The 12954-nt window shown below is 53.7% G+C and overlaps 1 protein-coding gene across 2 annotated transcripts in view; it reads left to right on the top strand.

Annotated features, from left to right (window-relative positions):
* Positions 1-12954, top strand: part of Vil1 (villin 1) — a 37721-nt gene that overhangs the window by 16234 nt on the left and 8533 nt on the right. For both annotated transcript variants that reach the window (XM_042260121.2, XM_076550108.1), the window contains exons 5-18: positions 676-784; positions 909-1019; positions 2412-2614; positions 2717-2795; positions 2924-3022; positions 4070-4223; positions 4765-4865; positions 4951-5088; positions 6773-6931; positions 7809-7988; positions 8505-8650; positions 9469-9613; positions 10067-10255; positions 12130-12198. In XM_042260121.2, the coding sequence (XP_042116055.1) occupies positions 676-784; positions 909-1019; positions 2412-2614; positions 2717-2795; positions 2924-3022; positions 4070-4223; positions 4765-4865; positions 4951-5088; positions 6773-6931; positions 7809-7988; positions 8505-8650; positions 9469-9613; positions 10067-10255; positions 12130-12198 (1882 nt within the window). The remainder of the gene's footprint in view (positions 1-675; positions 785-908; positions 1020-2411; positions 2615-2716; positions 2796-2923; positions 3023-4069; positions 4224-4764; positions 4866-4950; positions 5089-6772; positions 6932-7808; positions 7989-8504; positions 8651-9468; positions 9614-10066; positions 10256-12129; positions 12199-12954) is intronic.

Here is a 12954-nt window from a genome sequence, read left to right as displayed (position 1 = left end):
ATGGCTGGTGAGTTCTGTACCTCAGCTCCCGTCTGTCTACGTGGATTGCTCAGTGCCTCTCATACCAAATCCTGCCCCTCAGGCTGTCCCACCGAGCTCTGCCCCTCATGGCTGCTCCCTCTTCTCCAGTCAGGTCTTTCACTAACAACCCACGCCTTCTACCTTTTCTAGAAACGTCTGAATCTCTGTCGGGCTGGCTTTTCTCATGGAAACACCTGCTTCTCCAGAGCTGAGTTGCTCTTTCCTTTTAGGAGACTGAAGCTCTCCAGTCAGCCCTGGTCCCTCCCCTTTTGGTCTTGATCTTGTCTGCCTGTAACACAACCTGATGTCATTCTCTGGGCATTTGAGGGGCATCTTTCCCTTCTTCCATCTCAGTGCCCTGTGGCGGGGGCCCTGGCCTTATTCCCATTTTCTTCTCTCCAGATTACCATGATTAACTCTGCAGACCTCTCTGCAGGGTAGGGAGCTAGGGTAAGGGGCAGGAAGACCTACGTTGCATGCATGCTACAGGCCAACCAAGCACTTGCAGGATATCGATGACAAGTGTAACTTTGGTGTCTGCACCTTTTTGCCTCAGCCTGTCCCAGTTGGGGCCTCAGAGGGCCCCAGGCAGCTCAGGACCTTGGCATACCTCCTGACCCAATGCCCTTGAGTCAGCTTTCCTTTCTTTCCCAGGATCCGGAAAGGGGGCGTGGCTTCCGGCATGAAGCATGTGGAAACGAATTCCAGCGATGTCCAGCGACTGTTGCATGTCAAGGGCAAGAGGAATGTGGTGGCTGGAGAGGTGGGCATGGCTTGCCAGGACTCTGGCTAGGAACTGAGCAGGGCTGAGTGAAGTTGAGGGTGGCTAGAGATGATGCTGATGAGGCTCTCAGTGGGCTCTGGACCTCCCTGTGCCCGCCCTCTAGGTGGAGATGTCCTGGAAGAGTTTCAACAGAGGGGATGTCTTCCTGCTGGACCTTGGGAAGCTTATCATCCAGTGGAATGGACCAGAGAGTAACCGCATGGAGAGACTTCGGGTAACCCTGACAGGGCACCTCATCTCTGTAATTCAGCATGCCCCACCTGCTTCAGCAGCCTCAGCATCACCAGCCGCAGTCAGACCTCTGCCCCTCCCCCCCAACTACCCCCACCCCATAGGCTTCTCTCTGGCACTTCTAGGTATGTGTGAAAGTAGACCCGGGTCTTCATGCACATGAAGAGGCATGCTGCTGTGCCCACTTATGACTAACCCTTGAGGTGGAATAGGTCCCTGTCATGTGGCAGATCCCATGCTCGGGCCTTGGGTATCTAGGGATGGATGAAGTGGGTAGAGCCTTGCCCTTGCTCTGCCCAGAAGCTGGTCATCTTCCAGCCAGATAGGAAAGGGAGATCCAGAGGAATGATTAGTGGAGGAATGTGGTGCTAGGGATGCAGGGAGGCTTTGGGGAGCAGATGGGGTGAGGCAAAGGCCCGGGGGCAGGAAGGTGGGCTGGTGGGGAGTCCTTCAGCTCTGTAGGAACATAATGAGCAGGCAGCAGGTCAGGCAGCAGGTCTCACAGGCAGCATGTGTGGCCAGCAGGTCGAGAAAAAGGGTTAGGTCTTTTGCTAGGAACACCTAGCCAATGAAGCTTATGTGATTTCTGAGTAGAAATGGGCTGGGCAGAGGACCAGGTGGAATCTGCGTTTCACTTTGTATGGGATGAGGACCCAAAGCCTTATGCTTGAGAACGGTAGAACAGTGGAGGGCCAGTTGCTGATATGGGGAAGACCTCAGGGAGAAACAGAGGGCACTTCTGAAGAGGGGCTGTCCTATGATGAGACCCAAGAGCTAGGCTGGAGACAGAAGCACAGGTATGACACTCCACAAGGGCCAAGGGACTCAGAGCGCCCACGAAGGGAGGGGCTTTGAGCTAAAAAAACAATGAGCTACAGTGTGCGTGTACATGAAAGCTCGCACCCATGGGACGATGTGTGCATACTCACGCTTGTGTGAGCTTCCATGGAACTGAGCTGTGTGCGTGTGTGAATGTGTTTGTGTATAGGTAAATGTGTAAATGTGAATTTGTGTGTGTAACGTGAGCGTGTGTGCTTTGGGCAGACTGAGTATAGTGCTAACGTTTTGGAGGGGCAACTTTTGCGTAAAACCATGAAGTGAAACTACAGATTCCCAACAACGTCGAAACTAAGGCCCAGCAAGACCATCCCAAAGCACCCCTGTCCCCCCACCCCCACCCCTTGCCCACCTGTGAGGAAATCTCCTTTCCCATGGCTTCCTACCGTTTCCCCACACACCTGGAAAGCCTTGCCTCCATCCCTTTGTAGATCTGCAGGCTGGCGTGGGTGGGGTTTGCCCAGCAGAGTTCAGGGTGGTGAACGCTACGCCCCTATCTGCTGCCAACCTTGGTGGGTCATCCGTGACCTTTCTGCAGGGCATGACCTTGGCCAAAGAGATCCGAGACCAGGAACGGGGCGGGCGCACCTACGTGGGTGTGGTGGATGGCGAGAAGGAAGGGGACTCCCCACAGCTGATGGCGATTATGAACCACGTGCTCGGCCAGCGCAAGGAACTGAAGGCAGCGATTTCTGACTCCGTGGTGGAGCCAGCCGTTAAGGCTGCCCTCAAGCTGTACCAGTGAGTGCTGGGCTGGGGCCTTCCTGGGTGCTGGGGCCATCCTGGGGTAGGGTGTTCTTCCGGCTGTGGCACCTCCTCTCCATGCCCTGTCTTGTCCTGCAGCGTGTCCGACTCGGAAGGAAAACTCGTGGTTCGGGAAGTTGCTACACGGCCCCTCACGCAGGACCTGCTCAGCCACGAGGTGAGAAGGGTCTGGAGGACCCCAAGCAAGGGACACCTAGAACGTACTGAAGCAGACAGAGGGGGGGACATTGGCACCGTCCCCCAACACCACAAGCTCATTTAGTCTCTTTTCTCTCCTTACTCTAGGACTGCTACATCCTGGACCAGGGAGGCCTGAAGATCTTTGTGTGGAAGGGGAAAAATGCCAACCAGCAGGAGAGGAGCGGAGCCATGAACCAGGCCCTGGTAAGGAGACAGTCTAGCACAGTGGTTCTCAAGCTTCCTAATACTGTGACCCTTTAATACAGCTCCTCATGTTGTGGTGACCGCCCCCCCCCCAGCATGAAATTATTTAGTTGCTACATCATAACTGTAGTTTTGCTACTGTTATGAATCATAATATAAATATTTGAGGGCTGGAGAGGTGGCTCAGAGGTTAAGAGCACTGGCTGCTCTTCCAGAGGTCCTGAGTTCAATTCCCAGTAACCACATGGTGGCTCACAACCATCTATAATGAGATCTGGTGCCCTCTTCTGGTGTGCAGACATACATACAAACAGAACACTGTGTACATAATAAATAAATAAAAAATATATATAAATATTTGATATGCAGGATATGATATGGGACTCCAAAGGGGTCTCGACCCAAAGGTTGAGAATTTCTGGTGTAGCAGCAGCAGCAGAAAAGGTCTCAGGACACCCCAAAGCACCAGGCAGAGTCCAAGGAAGATTCTGGGAGGGTAGGGCTCGGGGAGGAGGGACCCAGTTGTTGGGGGCTGAGGATCATAAGGCCACCAGCTTCCTGGTTCTCAGCATATGAGCGAGCTGACCACCAGCCCATCCTGAGCCTCCCCAGGGTACTGGGTGTTACTCCCCCACTCAAGAGCTTGGCTTAGAGAAGGGAATGGCTAGTCTTCCTCCAAAGTGGACTGAGTGGGCTTGGGGCCAGGGCCGGGTCAGGGTTTGTGTCTGCAGTCAGCCCTGAGTTGGAGTGGGCACTCGAATTAGAACTGAGGAGGTGTAGTTAAGCTAGGGGCCAGATCTGTTGGGATCAGAGTTAGGTATGGGGTCAATATTAGATTCAGGGTTGAGGCTAGAGTGTTAGGTTTGAGGCACTATCAGGTTTGGCCTTGACTGGAGTAGGGTGGTAGGGTTAAGTGTGGGGTCAGCATTGGGGTCAGCTGGGCATGTTCAGGGTCGGAGCCAGGTGGATCTGGCTTTGGCTGGCATGGGGGTGTGAAGACTACAGACAGGAGGTGGTAGCCTCCAGTGGCCCCCCTTGTTTTCCCAGAACTTCATCAAGGCCAAGCAGTACCCACCGAGCACACAGGTTGAGGTGCAGAATGACGGGGCCGAGTCAGCCATCTTCCAGCAGCTCTTCCAGAAGTGGACAGTGCCCAATCAGACCTCAGGCCTGGGCAAAACCTACACAGTGGGCTCCGTGGGTGAGAACCGCTCCCTGGCGGGTACTGAGAGAGAGAGCCCAGGGGACCAAAGAAGCTCAAGAGTTATCATAAAAGGGGGAGCTAAAACTTGTCTCCCATGTGGGACGGGGTTGAGCCTCCCTGGGAACCCACTTCTCACCAGGCTATGTGCTTGAGGGCAAAGCTTGTGCCAGACGCTGGGGGAGGAGTTCCCATGTCAGGATGGCACCAGCCTCCATCACCGAGGGCTTCCTGCCAAGCTGGGGGCAGGCAAGGCAGTGCTTGAAGTCTGAATGCTACCGGGAATCAGACTAAATGAGCTCTGCTCTTGACCCTCCCTGTCCTCGGTGGCTTCCCTGGAGCCCCTGACTGGGTCAGGGCCTTAGGGGCATGGAACCGGCACTTAGCTCTACTGTTCTCCCGCTGCGTGACCTTGGAGAGACAGCTGAGTCTGTCTGACTTTATCGCGTGGGTCTACAAATACCACCCAGCACTCAGGGCTGTAGAGAGGACGTGGGGCGCCTCTGCTAGTGACAGACAGTTGGTGTCCTCGTCTCCCCAGCCAAGGTGGAACAGGTGAAGTTTGACGCTACGTCCATGCACGTCCAGCCTCAAGTGGCTGCCCAGCAGAAGATGGTGGATGACGGGAGTGGGGAAGTGCAGGTGAGTGAGGGACGGAGGGCAGGCTGGTGGGAAAGGGGGCGTGGAACCCAGCCTGGACCTCATACAGGACTGACTCTGCTCCCAGGTGTGGCGCATCGAGAACTTAGAGCTGGTGCCCGTGGATTCCAAGTGGCTGGGCCATTTCTACGGTGGCGACTGCTACCTGCTGCTCTACACCTACCTCATAGGCGAGAAGGAGCACTACTTGTTGTATATCTGGCAGGTGAGGCCCTGCCCACCCCACCTGCAGCACAGCTGCTCAGTCTCAGCCCACCTGCAGCAGCTCTCCCATCCACCTGCAGCACAGCTGCTCAGTTTCCCCAGCCCACCTGCTGCACAGCTGCTCAGTCTCCTCAGCCCACCTGCAGCACAGCCGCTCAGTCTCCCCAGCCCACCTGCAGCACAGCTGCTTAGTCTCCCCAGCCCACCTGCAGCAGCTCTCCCATCCACCTGCAGCAGCTCTCCCATCCACCTGCAGCAGCTCTCCCATCCACCTGCAGCACAGCCGCTCAGTCTCCCCAGTCCACCTGCAGCACAGCCGCTCAGTCTCCCCAGCCCACCTGCAGCAGCTCTCCCATCCACCTGCAGCACAGCTGCTCAGTTTCCCCAGCCCACCTGCTGCACAGCTGCTCAGTCTCCCCAGCCCTCCTGCAGCAGCTCTCCCATCCACCTGCAGCACAGCTGCTCAGTTTCCCCAGCCCACCTGCTGCACAGCTGCTCAGTCTCCTCAGCCCACCTGCAGCAGCTCTCCCATCCACCTGCAGCACAGCCGCTCAGTTTTCCCAGCCCACCTGCTGCACAGGTCTATGGGGTTAGGTTTTGATTGTGTTCAGTATGGGCTTGATGGGAAGGTTATGGGTCCAGCCAGGCCAGATGTGGGGATGGCTGGGGACGCAGCTCAGTTGGGGGAGCGCTTGGCCAACATACACAAAACCCTAGGTTCAGTCCGCAGCCTTACAGCTAACCTGGTGTGGTGGCCAAATGCCTGTAATCCCAGCACTCAGGAGGTGGAAAAAGGAGGATCAGGTGTCTATAGAGCACACTCCAGGTCAGGCTGGGATGCATAAAACACGCCTTTAATCCCAGTACTCGGGAGACAGAGCCAGGCGGATCTCTGTGAGATCGAGGCCAGCCTGGTCTACAAAGCGAGTTCCAGGAAAGGCACAAAGCTACACAGAGAAACCCTGTCTCGAAAAACCAAAATAAATAAATAAATAAATAAATAAATAAATAAATAAATAAATAAATAAATAAATAAATAAATAAATGGGCCAGGCAGTGGTGGTGCATACCTTTAATCCCAGCACTTAGGAGACAGAGGCAGAAGCAGGCATGTCTCTGTAAATTCAAGGCCAGCTTGGTCTACAAAACAAGTTCCAGGACATCCAGGACTGTTACACAGAGAAATCTTGTATTAAAAAGCAAAATAAGGCTGGGCAGTGGTAGTGCATGCCTTTAATCCCAGCACTCAGGAGGCAGAAGCAAGCAGATGTCTGTGAGTTCAAGGCCAGCCTGGACTACAAAGTGAATTCCAGGACAGACTCCAAAAGCTCCACAAAGAAACCCTGTCTCAAAACAAACAAACCAAACACAAAAAAAGAAAACCAAAAATGGGTGAGGCCTAGTGCGGTGGCACATGCAGAGGCATGTAGATCTCTGTGAATTCCATGTTAGACTATTCTATGTAGCAAAGGCCACAGGAGACAGAGGCAGGCATATGTCTGTGAGTTCGAGGCCAGCCTGGTCTACAGAGTCAGTTCCAGGACAGCCAAGACTGCTTCACAGAGAAACCCTTTCACAAACAAACAAACAAACAAACAAAACACTTAAAATGGGGTTGGAATATAGTGGAGGCAGAGGATAGGATCAAACTCAGGACCCCAACCCTTCTCCTTGCTTATTCCCAGGGCAGCCAGGCCAGCCAGGATGAAATTGCGGCCTCGGCTTATCAAGCCGTCATCCTGGACCAGAAGTACAACGATGAACCAGTTCAGATCCGGGTCCCAATGGGCAAGGAGCCCCCTCACCTCATGTCTATCTTCAAGGGGCGCATGGTGGTTTATCAGGTGCTGCTGCTGAACTGAGAGCAGACATCCAGGAGATGGGGAAGGGGTGGTACACTGGGCTGGGCATGCGGCTGGGGCAGAGCTTGCTCCTCCGAGGAGAGGATGCTTGTCATGTATAAACTTGGTGACAGAAACCAACATGTTTGCTTTAGAGGTATAGAGCTGGGTACAAATGTTATTTACCCTTCTCAATCTCTGCTACATGAAAAAGGAGGTTTTTTTTTTTTGGGGGGGGGGTAGCTATATTTGCTGTACCTGCCCGAGAAAATGATCTGGGCATCTTGTGCAGCTGTTTAAGCAATACTCTGATTATGGTGAACCTTCTAAGCACACAGTCCTTTGCAACTCAGGAAATGAAGCGAGACAGGACAGGAGAATACTTGTTGGGAGGGGACAGTCATGTGGCTCTGTCTAGGTGGTGAACTCCCAGCTCAAAGCACTGGGTAGTTAAATGCCAGGGATGGAATCTGACTTCAGTGGGCGGCAGAAATGCAGGAAGCAGGGAGCAGGCAGAGAATTCATGGCGGGAAGGAGTTCAGAGAACCTCTAGACATTTGGGGAGACTAGAGAGCTGTACGGAGGTAAAATGAGGTCTTACTATGCAGGGGCCTCTGCCCCGAGGGCTTATGGAAGGAGAGACCGACAGCCCAGAGATAGTTTGTGTCTTCATTTCATACTTCATGGGCCTTTAAGGGCCAGCAGAGGACCTGGGTTTGACGCAGAGGCATCGGAGAGGCCCCGAAACCTTTTGAGCAGCACAGTATCCAGATCAAAGCTGTTTGGGGCCGGCTCCTCACCCTTCTCCCTCTCTGGGTGCTCTGTGTCTACAAGTCACCTTTACACATGCTGTCTTCCTGCCTTCGCCTTGTGCCTGCAGGGAGGCACTTCCCGAGAGAACAACTTGGAGCCCGTGCCCTCCACAAGGCTGTTCCAGGTCCGGGGGACCAGTGCCAATAACACCAAAGCTTTTGAGGTTACAGCCCGGGCCACCTCCCTCAACTCCAATGATGTCTTCATACTCAAGACGCCATCCTGCTGCTACCTGTGGTGTGGGAAGGTGTGTGAGGGGCCACAGGCTTCCCTTCTCATGTCCGCGTGACACCATGACATGAAGGGGGTCCTAGGGAACCCCTCAGCCACAGAATGGATCAGGACAAAGGTGGGAGACTTCAGATGACTGGGTCTCACTCACAGGTCTACTGTGGTAGCCCGAGAGTCTCCCTTGCGTAGCTCTGGTCTTTCTATGCCTCTGGTTCTCGGTCCGAATGGGCCTGTCTTGTTCCTTACCTGTGAGGCACCCGTCTGCTCGTACTCAGATCTCTGCCTGCTTATCTCTTGTGCTGTCTTTCTCCCTCTGAGTGGGATACATTCCCTCATCTCCTCTGCTAATCTTTAGACCGTTAAGGAGAGAGACCAGTAAGACCGGTCCCTCGTGGGTATGCTTGGCACCCTGATCCAGAAGGACCCTCTCAGACCCAGGAGCTCCAGCAGAATGGAGCAGGAGGGTGGGGAGGTGGATGGCACCAAGGTTGGTCTTCCTCACAAGAACTGACACCACCCCCCCTTTCCCCAGGGATGTAGTGGGGATGAGCGGGAGATGGCCAAGATGGTTGCTGATACCATCTCGCGGACAGAGAAACAAGTAGTCGTGGAGGGACAGGAGCCAGCCAACTTCTGGATGGCCCTGGGCGGGAAGGCGCCCTACGCCAACACCAAGAGGTAACGGCCCAGCATCTCCTCCCACCCACCCCCTATAACCAACCCCTAGCAGGCTCCTACAGGGGCTGTGTGCCAGGCTCCCCGGGGTGGTTAAGGGACAGCACATCCTTGGAGCATCTGGGTGTGAGACACACCCACGCTGCTCACCATGCAATGCTTAGGGCTCGGCATGGGCGCTTCTCTAAAAAGGGGGTGTGCAAGAAAGGCAGAGCTGTCTGCTTGGACTTGGGGACGAAAGTGCCAGAGCCCGGGCCCTGCCCCTCGAGACAGACACAGGCCCCAGAATGCTGTGGAACAACAGGACAAGCCTTCTTCTGGATGTTACTTTCTAAAGAATATCCATGTTCTACAACCCGTTCAAAGCAAAAGGCCTGGACTGTAGTCGCCCTGGGAGGGAGACAGTGAGAGGAGAGTAGGAAGAACTTCCTCCAGGGCTCTAGATGAGCTCCTGGAAGGCATGTCTGGAAGGCAGTGGGAATTTGTCCCTTGAAAGATTGTTGAAACAAGAGGGCCCCCCCCTTTTTTTTTTTTTAGTTTTTCGAGACAGGGTTTCTCTGTGTAGCTTTGCGCCTTTCCTGGAACTCACTTGGTAGCCCAGGCTGGCCTCGAACTTAACAGAGATCCGCCTGCCTCTGCCTCCCGAGTGCTGGGATTAAAGGCGTGCGCCACCACCGCCCGGCAAGAGGGGACCCTTTTGCCAGCCACAAGACAGGGCATCTTGTGAGAAGATGGTCTTTCCGTGTAAGAGTCCTTCGACTCCTCAGTCCTTGTCTTTCTCAAGTCTCGATGCCCCACGCCTACGTCTGCTCGCCCTACAGGCTGCAGGAGGAAACCCAAGTCATCAACCCTCGGCTCTTCGAATGCTCCAACCAGACCGGGCGCTTTATGGCCACAGAGATCTTTGACTTCAATCAGGATGACCTGGAGGAAGAGGATGTGTTCCTGTTGGATGTCTGGGACCAGGTAGGATGAGAGGTCTGGAAACTTCCTTTCCCCACCTGGGTTCCTAGCACCAAGAGGCCTCAGTGGCTTTAGGGTAGGGAAACATCAAGGTCTGGGGGCCCCTATCCTTCCTCCTTCTGAAGAGGGAGAAAGAGAGGGACATGCCCTGATTGTCCCACGGCTTTTTTATTTCCCATGGAAGGAAGCAGGAATGTTGCCAGGCATCTCTGCTCTGGGGAAGCGGAGTCACACACAGTCACAGACTATCTAAGGAATAGCATCTGGCCAATCTCATTTACAACCCAGATGTAAAGTCAAGGCCCCAACAGGCCTTGCTGCAGGTCATTAGCTGAGTAATGACGAGTCTTCCTAGATGGGCATCAGAGATGAGGCAAGACAGAGCCTGTGGGCATAAGGAATGCCCATGCTGCTCGCCATGCAGGAAGGACTGAGGGAACTCGGGGTTCTCCACAGGTCTTCTTCTGGATAGGGAAACATGCCAACGAGGAAGAGAAGAAGGCAGCAGCCACCACTGTACAGGAATACCTCAAGACCCACCCCGGAAACAGAGACCCCGATACCCCTATCATTGTGGTGAAGCAGGGACATGAGCCCCCCACCTTCACAGGCTGGTTCCTGGCTTGGGATCCCTTCAAGTGGACTGTGAGTAGCCCAGCCAGTCTTCATGGCTCAGCATACCCTCCCTCCGGGCGGCTTCATGGCACATACTGGTCAGGCATGACGGTGCAAGCCTGTGATCCCAATGTTTGGGAGGTAAAGGCTGGAGGATCAGAAGTTTAAGACCGTCTTTGGCTATATGGCAAGTTGGGAGACAGCCTGAGTTGGTTGAGACCCTGTCTTAACTAACAAATGAAGTACCTAAGGCTTGTAGGCACAGTGGACGAGGCATACCTGTGTTTCTAGCACTTGAAAAACGGAAGTAGGAGGATTTCAAGTTCAAAACCAGCCAGAATGACATCGCAAAAAACCAAACCAAACCAAACAACAGGCTGTGGCTGTGGCTTAGTGGCAGGGCACTTTGCCTAGCATGCACACAGCCCTGGCTTCGGCATGCCACACTGGGTGGGGGGTGGGGGGGCATGGGTGTGTGTGTGTGGTTATAGTGCCCTGTTTTTTGTGCTATGCAAAGCTGTGGAAGATGGATTAGAATTAAACAAAATTCAAGACCCAGTTCTGCACTGGGTGCAGGTGGCCCTAAGCGACAGATATCACATGCAAAGGACAGTCCCAGGCCCTTCATAAGAGCTTCCTCAAGGCTAACCTGGAGAGTCCGCAGTGACACCTGAGGACAGACAAGCTCCCCTGGCTCTAAATTCTAAGCGAAGTGGGTCACATATGTACTCTTACTGGGGGAGAGTGCATCAGGCCTCTGGGGGTACCTGCTCTGCCCCTCCCCCAAGGCTTGTAGCTCTGGGTGTTTTAAATTGCCAGAACAGATGAATTTAGGGGCAGAGAACTTAATTTCCTCAAATCTGCTGCTTCCCACCCCCCCACCCCTCTATCCCACCACCTTGTTTTTTCTTTTCTCTTGATTCTTGTTGATAGGCTGTTTTATCTTCAGGATCGATTAAACAAGTCTCCGCCCACCCCACCTGTGTGTGGTATGTGTGCCGGTACATATAAGCACATGTGTATATGTGTATGCATGCATGTGGAGGCCTGAGGTTCATATCAAGTGTCTTCCTTGATCCTTCTCTACTGAGGCAGGGTTTCCTTCCTGAACCCAGAGCTCATAGGTTCACATGGTCTAGCTACCCCTGGGCTTGGGGGTCCCCTGTCTCCACTTCCTGAGAGGCTAAGAGGCTGGGGTTACATACAGGCAAGTTGTTACACCTGCTCAGCTTTTTTATGTGAGAGCTGGGGATCTGAACCCCATGTCCTTACGCTTGGGAGGCAAGCACCTTTATCCACAGAGCCACCCCCAGCCTCAGATTGAGCAAATTTTAAGGTAGCAGTGTGGATTCTGGGCCTCACAGTCACTCCGATCCCTCAACCTCACCTCAAGTTTGTGCTTCTCTCGACCTCATTCACTCATTCACTTAGCAAACACAATTCACTTAGGGAGCTCTGATGTGTCGCCCTGGGTGCTAGGCCCTGGGTCTTGGGTATGGAGGAGGTTCCTAAACTCTCCCTTCCCTGTTCTCTACTGGGGCTCCCCCTTAAGTGCCAAAGGACCCCCGAGTTTCCCAGAGCCCATCCTGAGTAGGTAGGATGTCAGTAACGCCTGTGGCTATTTGCACAGGCCTCACAAGGGGTCGGGGAGGCACTTGTTTTTCTCCATTCTCTTGTCCAGCTGAGCAAGGACAGAGTAACCACCTTGGCCCGCCCTTTTCTGATGCTAGCCCCTTCGGCCTTATTCTGTCCCTCTAATCTCTCTCGTCCTTAGGGACCTTTGCCTTGTTCACTCCCTCTGAGCCGCCCCTGCCCCTCTCTCGTCCCAGATCAGCCTTCTTCCCACCCTTAAAGAAGACAGCCACTTACTTCCTCTGCTGATCCCTTGTTTACTTTATTTGCAGAACGTCAAGTCCTATGATGACCTGAAGGCAGAGCTTGGGAACTCTGGGGACTGGGGCCAGATTGCTGATGTGAGTATGGGGGTGGCATGGCTAGCTCTGGAGGGCCAGGAGGTGGTCCCACCCATGGGGGTGAAGAGTGTTAAGAGAGAAGACATTAGCGTCTTGCATCCCACGCCCACCTCCTCCCTCTTTTTGTGAAAGTCCTGGCTGTGTAACACCCATGTCTCTCCATTTCCTACTGAAATGGCCTCCATTTTTTTTTAAACCACCATAAGACAGCATATTAAAATGCAGATTTTTTTTTCTTGGCATAGTGACATATGACTAAAGTTGCAGAAATTCAGGAGGCTGAGGCAGGAGGAAGACCATGTAGAAATACCCGAGACTCAAACAAACACGCAAACACACCCAGAAACAAAATTGGCAAATTTCAAGGCTCCATTCCCCAGTATTTTGAGTTGGCTCTCAGGAGTACGCAAGGTTTTGCTTGTTCATGTGTATGTGATGTGTGCACATGTGCATGTGTGTTCACATGTGTGTGGAAGTCAGAGGCCGACGTGAATGTCTTCCCTGATTGCTCTCCACTTCATTTACAGAGGCAGGGTCTTTTGCAAACCCAGAGCTCTCCAGTTCTGGTCTAGTGGCTGGCTTACCTCGGGGACCCCTCATCTTTGCTTCTGGAGTTTGCTGGTACGGGCAGACTGCTGCCACTCTGCCTGGCTTTTAGGCGGGTGCCAGGGACCCAAACTCCAGTCCTTATGTTTGCCTAGTGAAGTGCTCTATCCTTTGAGCAGTCTCCAGCCCCAGACTCTGCATGCTTTAAAT

Source organism: Peromyscus maniculatus, chromosome 13, assembly GCF_049852395.1.
Source record: "Peromyscus maniculatus bairdii isolate BWxNUB_F1_BW_parent chromosome 13, HU_Pman_BW_mat_3.1, whole genome shotgun sequence".
Lineage (NCBI taxonomy): Eukaryota > Metazoa > Chordata > Mammalia > Rodentia > Cricetidae > Peromyscus > Peromyscus maniculatus.
Note: the sequence above shows the minus strand (reverse complement) of the source record. Positions and strands in the feature narration are given on the sequence as shown.